General features: G+C 40.0%; 1 protein-coding gene across 3 annotated transcripts in view; it reads right to left on the reverse strand.

Annotated features, from left to right (window-relative positions):
- Positions 1–506: 506 nt before the first annotated feature.
- LOC116539265 (zinc finger protein OZF-like) overlaps positions 507–19,173 on the reverse strand; it is a 40,145-nt gene continuing 21,478 nt past the window's right edge. For 2 of the 3 annotated variants that reach the window (XM_032262010.1, XM_032262011.1), the window contains exons 2-4: positions 8,669–8,921; positions 8,333–8,425; positions 4,499–6,208 (exon numbers count right to left, since the gene is read on the reverse strand). In XM_032262010.1, the coding sequence (XP_032117901.1) occupies positions 4,638–6,200 (1,563 nt within the window). In that variant the 5' untranslated portion in view covers positions 6,201–6,208; positions 8,333–8,425; positions 8,669–8,921 and the 3' untranslated portion in view covers positions 4,499–4,637. The other variant, XM_032262012.1, reaches the window with a different exon arrangement.

A 19,173-nucleotide genomic window follows, 5' to 3' on the forward strand; every position in this document is an offset into this window, starting at 1 on the left:
CCCTTCAACCCATATCTCTTGATTTTATAATATCCTGACACACTAACTCTGTGAATACAAACTGCAGTCTATACAAGATCTTATCCTGATCTATCCTACTCAGTGCTATGCCACTTCAAGGACTGATCTATAACCTCAGAAATATAGACTTAATAATCTTCAACAAAATAATAGCATATTTCATTTTGAAAGGATCTGACACCATGAACACGATTTTTTATCCCAGTAAATCAACGGTGGTTCCACACACTAATACCATTCATGTAACACACAGTGTTGTTAGAATGAATGGAAAACACCCCATAATTTTCTCAGCTGTTGCAAAAAGGGCTTACAATAAAGCTGGAATTACAGCCATATGCCACCAAGCCCAGCTAAATTTGTATTTTTAGTAGAAACAGGTTTTCACCATGTTGGCCAGGCTAGTCTCCAGCTCCTGACCTCGGGTGATCTGTCTGCCTCAGCCACTAAAAGTGCTGGGATTACAGATGTGAGCCACTGTCCCTGGCCAAAAAAATCCATTTTATACATATACACTAGCAATGAATAATCTGAAAACAAAATTATAAAAACTTCACTTTAAATAATACCAATGGCAATAATATGCTTAGGAATAAATGTAATCAAAGGGTAAGACTTAAAAGAGGGAAATTATAAGGCATTGCTTAAGGAAATTAAACAAAGCCCAAATAAATGTAAAAACATGTCACATTCATGGATTTGAAGACCATTATTCGTTAAGTTTGCCAAACTACACAAAGCAATCTACAGATTCGATGTTATTCCTACAAAAATCCCAAAGGCCCTGGGACAGAAATGGGAAAGCTGATTCTAATGTTTACATGGAATTTCAAGGAATCCTGAAAAGCCAAACCAATCCTGAAAATAACTCCAAATCTGGATGTTAGCAAGGCGTGGTGGTGGGCACCAGCTACTTGGGAGGCTGAGGCAAAAGAATTGCCTGAACACAGGAGGCGGAGTTTGCAGTGAGCCAAAATCACGCCATTGCACTCCAGACTGAATGACAGAGCGAGACACTGTCTTAAAAACAAACAAACACCGAAAATATACAGATAGCAAATAATTACACAAAAGGATGTTCAACATCATGTCTCATTAGCAGACTGCAAATTAAAATAATGCAGAGATACCACTGCACACCTAGAACTGTAAGACTCTAAGAAAAGCTCAACAACAATTGGAGGTTGAAGAACAACAGGTACTGTCATTCACTCTTAGCAGAACGCATCAATTGTACAGCCACTTTGGGAGATAGTTTGGCAGTTTTTCCCAAAGATAAACAAGGCTTACCTACAATCCAACAAATGTGCCCCTGAAATGTGTATGTTTAGACAGATGCTTTGAAAAATTATTTTCAAACAAAAACTAGCATAATCAACTTGACATACAACAAAATACCATTCAGCAACAAAAAGGAATGAACTTTCAACCCATGAAAATAAATGAATGAATCTTGCATGTATGTTGCTAAGTGAAGGGTGGCAGCATGAAGATGCTATACATTATATGACTCCATTCACGTGACATTCTGGAAAAGGCACAGCTACAGAGATGATAATCAGATGAGTGACTGGGGTGGGGATTTTAAGTATTCTGGTACTTTAGTGGTGGATATCCAACACTATGTCTATATTGAAACCCACAGAATTTTAAAGCAGAAAGAACAAATCACAATCTACACAAATTAAATTATTTAGGTCATGGAAGGATCTAAGGACAAAATACAGAGTGCAACTAAGAATCTAATTGTATTACCAATGTATGTTGCAAATGGTGGGCCAAAGGTACTGACCTAAGTCATTTTGGTAATGAGTAGAATTCACAGACTAAAAGCAAAATGTACGATACACAAACAGTGGACTCTATTTTATAAAGCTATTTCCCATAGGGATAATAGTGAATTTTGAAACCACTATATCTGTAAAAAGAAAAATAACCATGATTTTCCCCTGTACTCTCAACATGTCACTTCTGACAGCAAATTGGGGTGGGTGATGTTTCCCAAACCAACCAATTTTCCAACACTCTGGACAATTGGGTGTCCTATAATTCAATTATGACATTAATTACTGAAGGTTGTACAGACCCTACAGGTTAAGGGCTTAGTAACACCAGGCTGTCCCCAACCTCAGATGCCAACCAAAAGTAGTGAATCCCCAGTTTACCCAAACTTCTATGACTTGGCTAGAAACTATGCACTCCTACACCCCCTCCTCAGGTTTGGTAATTTGCTATTATGGCTTATGGAACTCAGGGAAACTCTTACTTATGTTTACTAGTTAGTATGGTCTCAATGTGTGTATACCCTCCAAATACCTATGTTGAAACATAATCCCCAAAGGGACGGTATTCAGAGGTAACTGAGGGGTAATTGGATCATGAGGGTGCTGCCCTCATGAATGAAACCAGCACCCTTATCAAATAATCTAGGAGCCTTTTTCCCCCAATCCTGCCATGTCAGGACATGGCTAGAAGGCACTATCTATGAAAGATGAGCCCTCACTAGATATCAAATCTGTCAGAGTTGATGTGGGACTTTCCAGATTCCATACTTTAGGAATTTTTATGAAAGCTTCATCATGTAGACATGATCAACTATTAACTCAATCTCCAGTCCCTTCACACCCTCAAAGGATTGTGTGTGAAGCTAAAAGTTACAAGCTTCTTATCATGGCTTGGTCTTTCTGATCATCCCCCATCCTGAAACCATCCAGGAAACCAAAGACGGTCCTTACAGAAGACATTCCTATCACTCAGGAGATTCCAAGGAATTTAGGAACTCCACATCAGGAACCAGGGCTAAAGACCAAATGTTAGAACACAAGATGTTCCTAGCGCCCCTATTGTTCAGGAAATTATAAAAGTTTTAGGAGCTCTGTACTATGAACTGAAGACAGAGACCAAATATATTTCTCATTAAGTCCCAACCTGGAATCTGGATCAGGAATGAATTCCTTGTTCCCAATGGAACAAGGGATGAAATAAATGGCAGATAGTGACAGCCAGGTTCCTCACTGTTAAGAGTGAGAAGTTACAGATAAGAAATGTGGGAAGCCTGGAATGATCTCTGTGATAATGGATCAGAATACATATATGAAACATAGATATAAACTCACATTTAACTTTATATACACAGATAGTTCCATGTAGAAACCTGTATAATCAAGTGGCTACATAAAAGTTAGAATACACACATATATTTGTTCACACTGTCAGCTGTGAGGGTCATGATGCAATAACCACATTTAGTGGCCAGATGTAAGTTTTTAATACCATTCTCTAGCAGAGGAAATCAGGGGTCTTTGAAAAAATGGCTGAAACTAGGACTGGGACACAAAATATATGAGCCAAGGTACTTCTGAAGTAACGGAACGAAATTGTAAATAAATAACATGAAATTATGTCAAAGGAGCCAGTGGAAAGAGCTCCCAATGGCCACAGGGTATAAACAAAGAGCAACAAAATACTGCAGAACTGGATAACAACCAAAACATTAAAGTAACTGAGTGTCCATGCTGGTATCTATGATTCAATTGATACATAAATGGCCTGAATATAAATCTCTTACACAGAAGAATTCCAAATACCTGATATAGACACTCAGCCATCAAGGAGGTGGGGCTAACTCACCACTCCTCAAGTGTGGGCTCTGCATGGTGACTTCCTCCAAAAGCATACATAAAAGTTCTGCTTTGATGTCTGAATAAAATGTTTCTTTTTTCAATGTCAGGAATATTTGACCCTAACCCTAACTTGTGTACAGTCTACTGCAGAGCTCAATTGTATGTCTCAGCCACAATAACATGGGGCTGAGAAATGCACTCCATGTGTCCAGGAGAAAAAAAAGGTGAATTTTATAGAAAACATAGCCAGTCTCTTGACACACAGGAGTTCTCTCCTATGTGAATTCCCTAGTACCTGCTGAGGTATTTAGACAAAAGGTTTTTCCACATTCATTACACTCACACTTTCTCTCGTGTATGAATTTATTGATGCCTCCTAAGGTTTGGCTTCTGCTAAAAGGTGTTTGCAACATTCACTACAGCCATAGGGCTTTCCCTGTGTGACTTCTCTGATGGATAGTAAGGCTTGACTTGTGCCTGAAGTATTTCTCACACTGGTTACATGAGCAGGGTTTCTTTTCCATATGTATCCACTGATATGCTGTAGGATATGATTTGCTAATAAGGCTTTTCACGCCTTCAGCATGTTAATAGGTCTTTTCACCTGTGTGAGTTCTACGATGTACAGCAAGAGCTGACTTCTGGTAGAAAGCTTTCCTACGTTCTTTACATTCATATGGTTTCTCCCGTGTGAGTTCTCTGACGTCTATTGAGGGTTGACTTTTGACAAAAGCTTTTCCCACATTCTTTACATTCATATGGTTTCTCCCCTGTGTGAATTCTTTCATGTATAGTAAGGGATGACTTCTGGCAGAATGACTTCCCACATTCATGGGATTTCTTCCCTGTGTGAATTCATGTACACCGAGGGCTGATTTCTGGAAAAAGGTTTCCCTACATCCATTACATTTATAAGGTTTTTCACCTGTGTGTATTTTCTGATGCCTGCTGTAGTTTGCCCTCTGACAAAAGGTTTTTCCACATTCATTACACTCATAGGGTTTTTCCCGTGTGAGTTCTCTGATGCATAGTGAGCACTGACTTCTGGTAGAAGGGTTTTCCACATTCATTACATTTGTAGGGTTTCACCCCTGTGTGAGTACTCTGATGCATCCTGAGGTTTGACTTCTGGCTAAAAGTTTTTCCACATTCATTACACTCATAGGGCTTTTCCCCTGTGTGAGTCCTCTGATGTATAGTGAGTACTGCCTTCTGGTAGAAGGTTTTCCCACATTCATTACACTCATAGGGTTTTTCCCCTGTGTGAGTACCCTGATGCATCCTGAGGTTTGACTTCTGGCTAAAGGTTTTTCCACATTTATTACATTCATATGTTTTCTCACCTGTGTGAGTTCTCTGACGTATAATAAGAACTGAATTCAGGCAAAATGTTTTTCCACATTCATTACATTGATAGGGTTTTTCCCCTGTGTGAGTTCTCTGATGTACAGTAAGTTTTGACTTCTGAGGAAAAGTTTTCCTACATTCTTTACATTCACATGGTTTCTCACCTGTGTGAGTTCTCTGATGTACAGTGAGGGCTGACTTATGGTAGAAACTTTTCCTACATTCTTTACATTCATATGGTTTTTCACCTGTGTGAATTCTCTGATGTACAGTCAGGACTGACTTCTGATAAAAGGTTTCCCCACATTCATTACATTCATAAGGTTTCTCTCCTGTGTGAATTCTCTGATGTACATTAAGGGCTGACCTCTGGTAGAAGGTTTTCCCACAATCGATACATTCATACGGTTTCTCTCCTGTGTGTATTATGTGATGATAAATAATGGCTGACATTTGGCAGAAGGTTTCTCCACATTCATGACATTCATAGGGTTTTTCCCCTGTGTGGATTCTCTGTTGAACAATTAGGTTTGACTTCTGACAGAAGGATTTCTCACATTTGGTACATGCAAAGGGTTTCTTTCGCATATGTGTTCTCTGATGATTTGCAAGGTATGATTTCTTAATGAATGATTTCTCACATTGTATACATTTACAGGGTTTCTCTCCTGTGTGTATTTTCTGATGTTTGGTAAGCTTAGACTTTTTGTGAAACATTTTCCCACATACATTACATTCAGCAGTTATCTTCTGGGAAGTGAGTGCTGACTTATCACAGGGTTTCTCATATTCATTATATGTACATGCCATCTCTCCCACAGGACTCTTCTCTGCCTCAGTGCTGAAGGCTTTTCCTTGTCCACTATATTCAAAAAGCTGCTGCCTCATATGAATCTTGTTATGGTGACTAAGATACTCACCATGTGTGAGAGATTTCCCAGTTATACTTCGATCATGAGGTTTTCCTTCTGCCTGCATTTCATGAGGCTCAACAGAGAGAGAGATTTTCTGACTTATATTTAACTCCTCAGGCCTCATTCCTGAATAACTTGCATTATTTACCAACACACTTGGAATATGGTTTGAGCTCAAATTAATTATGATTCCTAATTCAACCGTTTCTTCAGTTGATGTTTTGTTGTTGGTGATTGCCACTTGCCACATATGTCTATGATGAATTTCCTGGCTTCTTTCAATTATGTCAACCATCTGGACATCTGAAATGAAAAACGGGGAAAAAAAAAAAACATGAACACACATAAGCATTTTTTGTGAAATGCTTATGTAAAGACAATGAAGTTACTTTCTCTCCTAGTGGTGTGAGATTCTTAAAAAATAAATTATCAGTACTGGCTTTATAAGCACATGGTTGTTCCTAACTTAATATGAGAAATTGCATTAATAGATTTTCTAATGTAAAATCATGTTTTTTAACTTTGTTTCAATTCATTAAAAAAACAATTGGTAAAAAATATTCACCTACACCTAGCTGTAATTTTCACCTAAGTGCTTATCAACTGCCAACTGTTCTCTGTTGTCTTTCTCCATTTTATTGTTGTAACTATGGGAGGTAGCTTGCATGCGATTTTTCTCATTCTCCTTTGAAGATAAGGTATTCCTGGATCAGCAACCTGCAGGTACACAAGATGGCCACTTGTCCTCAGGACCAGATTTTACATCAGTATTTCCTTAGTTTTCATGCTTCCCTGGGAATGTCTATATGTATCTGGGCATTTTTCTTTTTTTTTTTTTGAGACAGAGTCTCACTCTGTCGCCCAGGTTGGACTGCAGTGGCGCAGTCTTGGCTTACTGCAACCTCCACCTCCCACATTCCAGCGAATCACCTGCCTCAGCCTCCTGAGTAGCTGGGATTACAGGCATCTGCCACCACATCCAGCTAATTTTTTGTATTTTTAGTACAGAAGGGGTTTCACTGTGTTGGTCAGGCTGGTCTCAAACTCCTGACCTTGTGATCCACTTGCCTCAGCCTCCCAAAGTGCTGGGATTACAGGCATGAGCCACTGCACCCGGTCAGCATCTGGGCATTTTTCAAATGCAAAATCTCTCCTCCAAACTAGATGAAGACTGCTTCTTGCAAATTTCGAGTTTCACCTGACTCCTTTTCCTTCTCAGAATTATAATAGGTATCTGAAGCTCCACTACATCACTGTGGGCATCCCCTCCCTGCTGGTCCTAAGGATTCAGTTCTGCAACTCAGGTAGTGTCCATTATCTTTGAAAGGTCATTTATTAGGTCCTTCTGAGAGGAACAATCCTGATCTTCTCCCCTAAAATTCCTGGCACATCCATCCCTGCTTCATAATTCAATGCTTCTGAAGGCTTTTATTTTGTGGTTCAAGTTTCAGCTGTTTCCTAGTTTCAGAGAAAAACAGACTCTCTTGTACGCTTCTCATTGTCTACTGCCAAAAAGAGACCTGAGCCCTTCAACATGAAACCTTTGCTTCCATAGACCTTGGAACCAAGAATCTCCTGGTTCTCTTCTGAAGTCCAGGCCTATTCTTTTCCATGATCCTATACTGGGTCCTCCTCACTGTAAGGATTTTTGATGTCATTATACAAAAGGCTCACTCCTAGATTCCTCTTATTTTGGTTCAACTCCCTAGTTGACCTCCTCTATAATTATGATTCTAAAAACCAGCTCTGACTTACACATTAAGTTTGTATCTCCAATTGTAATGTCCACTCTTGCATCTAAATTTATATTCACCTACTGTGTGCCACAAGTAAGAGAGTTAACTTGAAATGGAGCTACGCTAAAGTTAATAATGCCTCTGATACTGCATTGTCTTACCGTCCTTCCTAAATTATATACCATTTTTTCATGCTGGTTAAATATTCTGCATGGTTCTTTTACGACTAAACATATTTTGTTTCTCTCATCAAAATGTACACTTTATGAAAAAATTTTGATCATTGCTATTACAAATGTAAATATAAAATTACCAAGGCTTACTAGCTACTCAGTTAAGATATGTTGAAAGAATAAATGGACGTATGAATAAATGTCTGGGGAAAAAAACAGTCCATGAACATGGAGGAAAAGAAGACAACTAAGAAAATTGAGAAAATTAATAGTAAAGAAAAATATCTAAGAAGAGCAAGGTAAGGATTAGGTTTTAAGTAAATATTTTAAAGTATTCAGCAAAATAAAATTCAAGAATATATATATGACAGCCCTACTTGGAGATGATATAATTCACAGAACTGATGCATAAAAAACAGCTGTCCTCAGGTACAGGACTTGGGAGATAAATTGGGGAAAACAAGTCAACACCGGCCTTGGCTTTTCCTGGCTTCCCTGCCCAGTATGCATTGACTAACCTGAGAGGCCCTGGTTTGCCCATTCTTCTCCTAACCATGGCTCTGCTCCTTGCTCCAACTTGAAGATCACCTCAGGTTTGGTAACACAATGGCCTGGTAATGGGAAATAATGGAGGACTTAGCCAAACTGCAAAGTAAGGTCCTTTTCAGAATGACAACAGCTCCGTTTCAGAAGCTATATAATGAAGGAGACAATATGAATCTTTAGTTAGAGAGGGTTGACACATTCTTCACATGGAATCTTACACTTAAATAGCATTAAACCTTATAAATGCTTCCTATATTTAGGAATATAGGAAGTGTTGCTTCTGGAGGTTACTGGGAAGTTTCACTCACCCAATGACACCAGGATGCTGTAGGTCTCCAGCAACACTTCCCTGTACAGGGTCCTCTGTGCATCATCCAGGTCCTGCCACTCCTCCCAGGTGAAATGCACAGCTACCTCCTCAAAGGACACCAACCCCTGTAACAGCACATTTCTCCTCAAGTCATCAGCCCAGGTTCACAAGAATAGGAATGTCAGAGTTCATTCTTCTGTAGATGCATATCTCTTATGTGTATCTTACATAAACTGTAGCTCCTCTGTACTCTATATGGAGAAAGAACAAGCACAGTAGAAATATCTTGCCACTACAATAATGTTTTGTTAATAAGATTACAAAGTTTGCCTTCAGATCTAGAATCATCCTTACTGTGAAAGATAAAAGTAGGAATAACATTCTGCTGTAATCTGGTATGACAACAAAAATTACAAATACATACCTGGAACAATACGGGAGATGAATTAGCAGACACACAGTTCAACGTCAACTACAGTAAGAAAGGAGAAAATAAAGTTTCATATTGTATTGTAAGGTTGAACTTCATTGAAAAACCAAAGATGTTTAGAACATCGACATGAACCGTGTGTTCTCATGACTATGAGGCAACACCAAAGCTGACTCATAATGACATGAAGAACACATACCACATTAATGGAACTACACATAGAACCATGTCTAGGTGAAGGATGCTGGGCTGTGATCACAGAGAATACAACACTGAAGGAACTGATTAAGGAGTGATTCTGCATTTAAACATCTGACCTATCTCCAGAATTTATTTTTAAATTATTTGTAAATTAAAATAATGTACACAAGCATCTGAACATTTCCTTCCTACATGCCAAATGACTGCTTGTGTCCACCCTAAGGTGAATACTCCTATTTTCCTAACCACCAGGTATAAATAATGTGCAAATTTGTGTAATATTTACACTCATTTGTGAGTGTAATGTATGTAAATACCTGTAAGAACAAGAATGTCACATGACCAAATATGCATTTTAACAGTCGCCTAGAGGGAGAATGGGTAAGGACTTCAGGAAGAGCCAGAAGAGAAGAAAACAGAGTGACAGATGACCACATTCACCCTATCACAGAGCAGTAAGAATACAGAACAGGGGGCCAGGCGCAGTGGCTCACGCCTGTAATCCCAGCACTCTGGGAGACCGAGGCGGGTGGATCACGAGGTCAAGAGATCGAGACCATCCTGGTCAACATGGTGAAACCCCATCTCTACTAAAAATAGAAAAGTTGGCTGGGCATGTTGGTGCACACCTGTAGTCCCAGCTACTCGGGAGGCTGAGGCTGGAGAACTGCTTGAAACCAGAAGGCAGACGTTGCAGTGAGCCGAGATCGTGCCATTGCACTCCAGCCTGGGTTAACAAGAGCAAAACTCCGTCTCAAAAAAAAAGAATACAGAACAGGGAAGTAATATTTAAAAAGGAAAAGGAGAAACGAAAAAGAATTTGGCACTAATTTGCTGTGCAGAGAGTGGGGAGTTTTACTTCCAGATGATGCATTATCACGTCAAGTGAGGTGCTGGCACTACAAAGTAAAATTTAGAAAATTAAAAATACGATGACATAGACTTAGACACATCATACTGGAAACATTTGAGGCATCATACATGGTGATGTCCAACTAGTAAGTGAATATACAATTCCAGAGTTCAGAAAATATATCTAAGCCGAAGAGAAATATTTGGAAAGTATCAGAATTTGTATGGTACTCATACCCATCATCATTTAAGAGATTGAAAGAAAAAAGGAACAAATGCAGAATCTACAGAAACACTGACCAGGAGAAACTTCCTAAGTTTATTCTACAAACAAAGCTCAATATTAATAAGTATACTAATATAGTTAATCATATTCATAGTTCTATAAAATCCTTCAATTTTGCACAGACATACACAAGGTACTTTTAGAAACACATTCCAGGTTTCTATTTCTGCATGTAAGAAGCTTGAAAGTCATCATTCCACTGAGGAAAGAAACCCCTCTTTCCTGTCTCTTGTCTCAAAGGAGGAAGTAAAAGTTGAGACACAGCACGCATGAAGTCAGTGGCCTGGAGGTTAAAGATTAAACCCCCTACCCCCCCAACCTTAAGATCTCAGGCGATCTTAAGGGTGGGGGAAATATGGAGAAACACCCTCTATTGTTCCCACTCAATCTTGCTCAAACCCCTATGCTTACTTCATCGATCATGACCCCCTCGTATGTACTTTCTAAAACTGTAAACCCAAGACCCTTTCACACATAATATCTACAGTTGTAAGCCTATATAACAACAGAGTTTTCCTTTGGTGGACGAGCTTGGCTGTTATGCAACTATGCTACCTTGCTTCTGGCTGAAAAAAATCACCCCTTCCTTCCCACTTCGGTGTTCGAGAGGTCTGTTTGTTGCAACCACTCCTGCTTCATTTGGTTCCCTGACCCAGAAGTGAGTTTCGGTTGACAGACAGCCGGCACAGCCTTTCAAGTGGTTTGCCTAGCCCTTGGGAGCATCCCTGTGAGGTGTTCCCGCCCACTCAGGCAATGCAATTCCTGAGAGCACTCCTGGGCAGGTATTGGCCTGGTGGAAAGCCTCACCAGGGCAGTGCAGGAAAGCCCCTGCAGTGTGGATCCACCCAGTCACTGAACACCGAGAAGAAATGGGTACTTGGAAGGTCCAGACAACAGAAACACGGTAGGATAGATCCTGGGAAACCTGCCCACCGGCTCTGGGTAGAAGCGTGGCCTGAACACCCACGGCGTGCCAGTCTCGGCACTCAGGATTTGATTTCGTTTCTCTGTAACTGGTTTCAGTACCTGAACTTGTTTCGGTCTCTAGGTGGGTACTAGCAATCTTGCCTCTGTTCTTGACTTGGCTGGTTCGAGGTGTGTAATTGTGAGTGAGTGTGGCAGGGCCCAATTGGAGAGAGAATGCGTGCTGCACCCTAACAGGCAGAAGACTGGGGGTAAAGTGCTGAGCCCCAAGCTGCAGTAACGGGCAAAGCCAGTGAGCAACCCCTTTACCTTCTGTGAGTGCTGCTCTTATCCTAACAGAGGGAGATGGGTAAGATGCGGAGTGAACCCACTCCATTAGGGGCCATGTTAAAAAAAAATTTTTCAAGAAAGGATGTAGTGGAGATTATGGCATCACCATGACACCAGGGAAACTTAGAACTTGGTGTAAAATAGACTGGCCAGCGTTTGAAGTAGATTGGCCTTCAGAGAGAATAATTAACTATTATGGTACAGCTACTTAGGCACAAGATGAGATGTGGGGATACCATACTCCCATCTATATAATTAATCATATCTGATTACAAGCAGGATTAGAAATTATGACTAATGAAAGCTCTAGAGCTTTAGATTTGTTAGCTGTACAGTCTACACAAACAAGAAATGCAGTCTATCAAAAACAGACTAGCATTAGATTATCTGCTGGCCCCAGAAGGAGGAGTCTGTGGTAAATTTAACTTAACTGTTGTTTAAAAATTAATGACAACAGATAGGCAACTAGATGAAACAGTTATACCCACGTTCCAGTCCAAACCCGGAAAAGGTTGAACTCCAGACTTTTTTGGTGGATGGTTTTCATCTTTTGGTGGGTTCAAGACTCTCACAGGGAGCACAGTACTTACATCAGGCAGGTGTCTAACACCCCCTTGCTTATGGCCACTCCTGTCTGGGAGTATACAGTCCACCACAGAGGCAGTGGTGACAGAACACATCACCTCCCTGATAATGGCACTAACAGGTAACAGCCATTACCCACAGAAGAAAGCTCATCTCATGAAAAGGCAGAAGGCTATAAAATGGACATAGGTCTTTTATAGGCTATTTTCCTTTCCCATGTCCCCCTTTCCTCACCTTGTATGTGGCTCACACACACACAGATGTACAAGGATAAAGTACAGAGGCTTAGCCTTAAACATCACTTGTAAAGTAACTCACTAGGGTGTGATCTAACTCCTACCTGGGCAGATGCAAATGGCGCAAGAAGGAGCTCTGAGTTTAACTCCTAACTGGCTTACTTGTGCTTCTCTCCAAGAGAATGGCCACATTGTGCCCCTAAGTGGATGGCTGGTTGGGCAATGACGGGTAAGACTCCCTGAAAGATGAGAGCTATCTAAGACAGGCACAGCTCCCGGGAGGCCCACAGGGGCAAAGGTCAAGCCAAGAGCCAGTCTGCTCTCAGCAAGCAGTGCTAGGAACAAATAACCACCAAAGAAACTTCCCAGGCAGGCAAGCAAGTTGCCTGTGATGAGACTTAGACTCTGTCCTATTGCGCTAGCACTCGTACATTAAAAAGAAGGTAAAAGCTTTCTGATAATAGTTTTCATTTTAAGAAAGCCTTTAAAGGGGGGAAATGTGGAAGGAAAATAAATAAAATAAATGGAAAAAAGTGAAGTTTAAATAATAAGCATAACACAGGTAGTGGTTAAACTTTAAACAGAGGCCATTTAGGCTAAGGAATTTAAGTACCCTCTCCTGAATGACGCTACAAGTTTATCTTGCATTCCAGGCTAGTTTCTGAGCTGTCTAAGGATTTGTAAAACCTCCTTCTCTAATATTAGCCACTGTAGTGATTCCAACTCTACTCTTAATGTAACTCTTTTTAAAATCCAATTTAAATACAACCGTAACTTCTGAAGGGAGAAAGTTACTAAAAGCTGATAAACTAGTAAGGAGCGATTAAAAGGCAACACTACTACTACAAGCCTCATTTACCCCTAATTTTGCAAATTTAGATAATAAATTTTAATCCACTATTTAAAAAAGGACCACGAATTAGTTTAAAAAAAAAAAAAAAGCAATTAAAAGCTAAGCATGTAAAACCACACCCTTTAAAGGAGAACTTTAAGCCAAATTAAATATCAGTTAAGTTACAAGGTAAAAATGTTAAGCCCATTCTCAGAAAGTAAAATTTTGTACGTAAGTGTAGTAAAACCATAGGCATTAAAAACTAATTTAGGATAGTCTTTACTCTGCTAGTAAGTCATTGTTTTCAGAAGTTTGCCAGTTTAAAGTCCATAAACTTGGTCAGCCTAAAAACTCAATTGCGAGATTTAAGCTATCCTACCTGTGGCTTTAAGGCCTTGTTTAAAGTATATTATTTAAGTCTCTGCTTTCAGAGATATTTTCATATTTCCTTTTAAACTTCAAGTTACCAATTTCAACTTGCCATGTTAATGACCGTCAGTTGCTAAGTTAATCCTAGTATCATCAAAATTCCTTTCAGGGAGGCAAAGACAGACTCTCCGGGCCTAATGCTTTAACACTGTTTACTGATAAGTCAGGTAAACAACGAAAGAGTGCAGTCTAGTAAAGACCACATAATTAAGGGACTTAGCTTACTCAGTTTATTTGATATAAAATCTTGAAACAGCCCTAATTAAAGTCTAATCTTGAGCCCATGGCTCATTGCATAGCCCACTGGCTTATGGCAATGAACAAGCAAACTACAAGTGGTGACATCACTGACCTAGACAGACAAAATTAGTGAGAGAGAGTGAGAATGAGAGTGAGAGAGAGAGAGATGTAGGAAGGCAAAGAGAGAAACGGAGTCACAGAAAGACGAGGAGAGAAAAAGGAAGAAGGAAAGAAATATTAAGAAAGTTATAAGATTGCACCCTCAGTAAGGAAGATTATGAAACAAAGTTTACACATGTCTGAGTTTGTCAGTGAAAGTTGTAAAATGTTATAGAAGGGAATTTATGCAAGTAGGTTGTATAAATTTTGTCTTAAAGGCCTAAGCGGCCGAGGCGGGTGGATCAGCCTGGGTAACATGAGTGAAAACTCCGTCTCAAAAAAAAAAAAAAAAAAAAAAAAAGGCCTAAGCAAGTTTTAAAACATTAATTGAAAAAGAAACCAATATGTATGCAAACATATTGGTTAAAAGTTTATAAGTATCACCTAGTTAAAGCACAGCAAGTTTTTCTTAAAGCACTAACCTGGTCTTTTACAAAGATTATAAAAGTCTTAGCACAGGCACAACCCTAGAATTTCCAGTACACCAGCACAAGCCAAGAGACTGCATCCTTGTCAAAGGATTGAAAGGAAACACTCAAGCCAGCCTAGAACACAAGTCCCAGACGTTACCTGGTGAATGCTGAAGAGGACAACGCAAAAGGCTAAGCGAATCCTACTTAGGATTTATTTTTTCTCATCTTCTAATCTACCTTTTTCTGCCTTGTTACTTAAACTAACACCCTCTTCATTGTTTCTAACGACGCAACTGCTATCTGCTGCATTTGGATCCCAGAGTTCTCATTTTTAGCTAAGCTACAGAGCAGGGTAAGAAAGAGGCCCTCCTCTGGGAGACAGCAAAAGGCCTTTACACAAGCCCCAGTTTTAGGCCTCCCAGATCAGACTAAACCTTTCTTCTTGTATGTACATGAAAGAAAAGAGACAGCAGGAAGAGTTTTAACACAAATGCTAGAATCATGGCATAAACCTGTGGCCTATTTATCTAAACAACTAAACACAGTGGCACTGGCGTGGCCACACTGCTTTAGAGCAGCAGCGTGACTACCTTGCTGGCCCAAGAAGCTGGAAAATTAACACTAGGACAGGAGTTAACTATTTGAGTGCCACACACTGCAATAACCCTGCTGGACCAGAAAGAGAATCACCGGCTGTCTCATCCAAGAATAGCTAAATATCAAGGACTGTTCCGTGAATATAACTGTAGAGACAGTGAAGACCCTAAATCCACCTGCCTTGCTGCTTATAGGGGAATCAAAAGAATTCCCATCACATTATTTTAAAGATGTAGTAGACAAGGTGTTCTCAAGCAGAAAAAAACTTAAAGGATCAGCCCTTGGAAAAAAAAAAAAAAACCTCTCAAACCTAGACTATTTTACAGATGGTAGTAGCTCCCTTTTGGATGGAGCTCGCACAGCTAAATATGCAGTGGTGACACATAATTTTAGGCCAAATGAAGGAACAGTAGTGAAAGCACAATCACTGCCTACCAGAACCTATGCTCAAAAGGCTGAATTAGTTGCTCTAATAAGAGCCTTATTACTAGCAAAACAACAGATAGTTAAGTCTATAGTGACTCTAAACGTGCCTTAGCTACTTTACATGTCCATGGAGCCACATACAAAGAAAGAGGCCTCCCCACAGCAGAAGGAGGCTGTAAACCCAAGACACTTTCGCATGTGGTATCTAGAGTTGTAAGCCTATATAAAGGCAGAGCTGTGCTTTGTCGGATGAGCTTGGCTGTTAGGCAACTATGCTACCTTGCTCCCAGCCGAATAAATCACCCCTTCCTTCACAGTTTGATGTTCAAGAGGTCTGTTTCTTGCAGCCGCTCCTGCTTCACCATCTTAACAACAAATAAAAAGCTGAGGAAACTGGAAAAACAGCAGCTCTTCTTGGATCTATAAGGGAGGGAGAACACAGGACAATACGCTGCCCCAAGATTGGAGATACAGTCAGCCAAAAACAGGAACAGAGATTCACTAGCAAAAACCACACGGGAACCAGCGCAGGAGTAGGAAAATCTGAACTGTAACTGACAAATTCTGACAGGCTCAATGTGGACCACTCTAAAAGTTCAAGACTCCAGAGGGACCTAGTCATAGGGGTGACTCCACACTATTGTGAAATTTATCTCTAGGAACTTAAGTAGGCTCCTACAGTAAATATTGGAGATAACTCCCCTCCTGCTTCTACCTGCAGGAGGCAAAAAGGCAAATCATTTTGAATTATGAAAGAGTACTGCATTGTTTTTAACAAGGCCTGTGCTCAGGAGAAACTACTTAACGAGAGCCTAGCCTGGTGTATTATTAGAGGCTAAATGGCCTAGGTGAGGGGAAATACCTAACTCCAACCCACTCTAGCCATCAGGTCCCACCTAAAATAGAAGGAAAAAAAATAACACTTGTGAAGTCCACAGTTCAAAAGCAAGAAGAGCTCACTAAAAGAATAAGCCCTATTGATAGCACTACAGACCACTTCGAGTATATTCTAAAAGTTTGTGTCCCCCAAAATCAGGATGTGGAAGCCTAATCTGTAATTTTACTGCAAGATTTGGAAGATACAAATTCAAGTGATTGCCAAGGTTGGACTATTGGGAGATATGTTTTGATGACACTGAGACCACACAATTGACCTGGCCAAAGTTATCTAGAAAAATGAGCTCACATATGAAAAAGTTTGGAACCTGCCTATTCCTACTGCATTTTCCAAAAATTAGGGACATCTGCCTTGTAGGACTTATGCTGCTCTCCTGATTACCAAGTACACACATGGTAATCATTTGTTTAAGCAGAGGCATTCCCAGCACCTTCACAGCACCAGCCTCTCCCCAGAGAAAAGGGCCACCCAGACCATCCTGCCGCTGGGTCTTACTCTGTCACTTAGGATGGAGTGTAGTGGCACAATCAGACCACTGTAACCTCACGGGCTAAAGTAAATCCTCCCTCCTCAGCCTCCTGGGTCGCTAGGACTACAGAAGTATACCACTATGCCCAGCTAATTCTGTTGTTGTTGTTGTTTTATAGAAATGAGGCCTCACTGTGTTAGAGGCTGGTCTTGAACTCATGGCCTAACGCAGTCCTTCCGCCTCAGCCTCCCAAAGTGTTGGGATTGCAGCCACCATGTGCAACTACAGGTATTGATCGACTTACCACCTACGCAACTTACGACCATTCGACTTTACGACCACAATCGCTAGCCACAACTTCTCCGCGTCCGGCAGCGCAAACGTTGCCCAGCTGGGCGTACGACAGTATGGACCAGCTTCCGGCAGCACTGCCATCTCTGCGTGCACCATTTCAACTGTACATATAGCCTAGTCAACTTACGATCAAATTGTGTTACGACCGGTCCACAGTCCCGACCGTGGCTGTAAGTCAAGCACTAGCTGTATTGAACATTTTCTATATTCAATTAAGTGTCTACAGACATTTAGGTTGTTTTAACAACTTGCCATGATTTTCAATTGATTTTTGTGTACAGTATAAAACATGGGTCCAATGTTTTTGCATGTAGATAACCAGATTTCCCATCATTTACTGAAGAGTTTGTTTTCTCATGTGTATTTGTATACCTTTGTTGAAAATTAGTCGACTCAGGCCAGGTTGACTGATATATTTCTGAGCTCCCTATTCTGTTCCATTGGTCTATTTGTCTGTTTTCATGCCAGTATCACTCTCTTTTGATGACTACAGCTTTGCTATGCAGTTTAAAATCAGGGCTGGGTGTGGTGGCTCACGCCTGTAATCCCAACACTTTGGGAGGCTGAGGTGGGCAGATCATCTGAGTTCGGGAGTTCGAGACCAGCCTGACCAATGTGGAGAAACTCCATCTCTACTAAAATACAAAATTAACTGGGTGTGGTGGTGCATTCCTGTAATCCCACCTACTCAGGAGGCTGAGGTAGGAGAATCACTTGAACCTGGGAGGTGGAGGATGCAGTGAGCCGAGATCACACCGTTGCACTCTAGCCTGGGTAACGAGTGAAACTCCATCTCAAAACAAAAAAAATCAGGAAGTGTAATGCTTCCAGCTTTGCCCTTTCTTACTCAAAATTGCTTTACTCTTTTATGATTCTAAACTTGAGAATTTTATTTTTGTGAAATATGCTATTGAAATTTTGGTAAAGACTGATTTGAATTTGTAGATCACTTTGGGCAGTACAGATGTTTCAACAAACCTTTTTCAGAAACAAAACTGTTTTTATTTGTGTCTCCTATGATTGCTTTCATTAATAAACCTTTTTGATGTACACATCTTTCACCTTCTTGGTTATATTTATTCCTAAGTACTTTATTCTTTTTGACATTATGCTAAGTGGATTTCTCACTTTTGTCAGATATACTGCTAGGGTATAGAAATGCAAGTGATACTTTTGGTACATCGACACAATATCCTGCAACTTTACCCAATTAGCTTATTAGTTCTAAAAGTTATTTGGTATAATGAAGAGCACAACGGACTGTGGTTCCATATTAAATGACAGTTTAAGTTAACATATCACAGTGCCCCAAAATGTGATCTGCTATATCTCTGCTGTTACAAATTCAGTCTCATTTTTTAGTCCTAGTATTTTTTCTTCTAAAATACTTTTGTCTATCATTTGCTAATAATGTGTATCATCTGCTTACTGTTCAACTGTGCTACCTATTTATCTTCCAGCCTAAACTTTCTAACAAAATTCTTTAACATCTGTATGCTCATTTATTGTAAACCTAAATAGTAAATGTGTATGATAGTTTTACAGTTACCAAATAGGATTTAAAACATGTCAATTTATCGCTACTAATGAATCTCTGGGTTCCTAATTTTAAACTCTGATGTAAAATGTCTATTAAATATATATGTGCAATGGCTCAGAATCATACCTAACATATTGTATGTGCTAAGTGTCAATCAAACCAATTTCTTAAATTATCATTTTCATACTACCCAAGAAAAAGATATAGATCATATACCTGGATCTATATAAAGAAAGGAAGAGCAGTAAAGAAAGAGTAAATGACAGTATCTTAACCAATCCAACAGATAACAGTTTGTACAT

The sequence above is a fragment of the Sapajus apella genome, unplaced genomic scaffold (assembly GCF_009761245.1).
Source record: "Sapajus apella isolate SASKATOON/1434 unplaced genomic scaffold, GSC_monkey_1.0 scaffold127, whole genome shotgun sequence".
Classification (NCBI taxonomy): domain Eukaryota; kingdom Metazoa; phylum Chordata; class Mammalia; order Primates; family Cebidae; genus Sapajus; species Sapajus apella.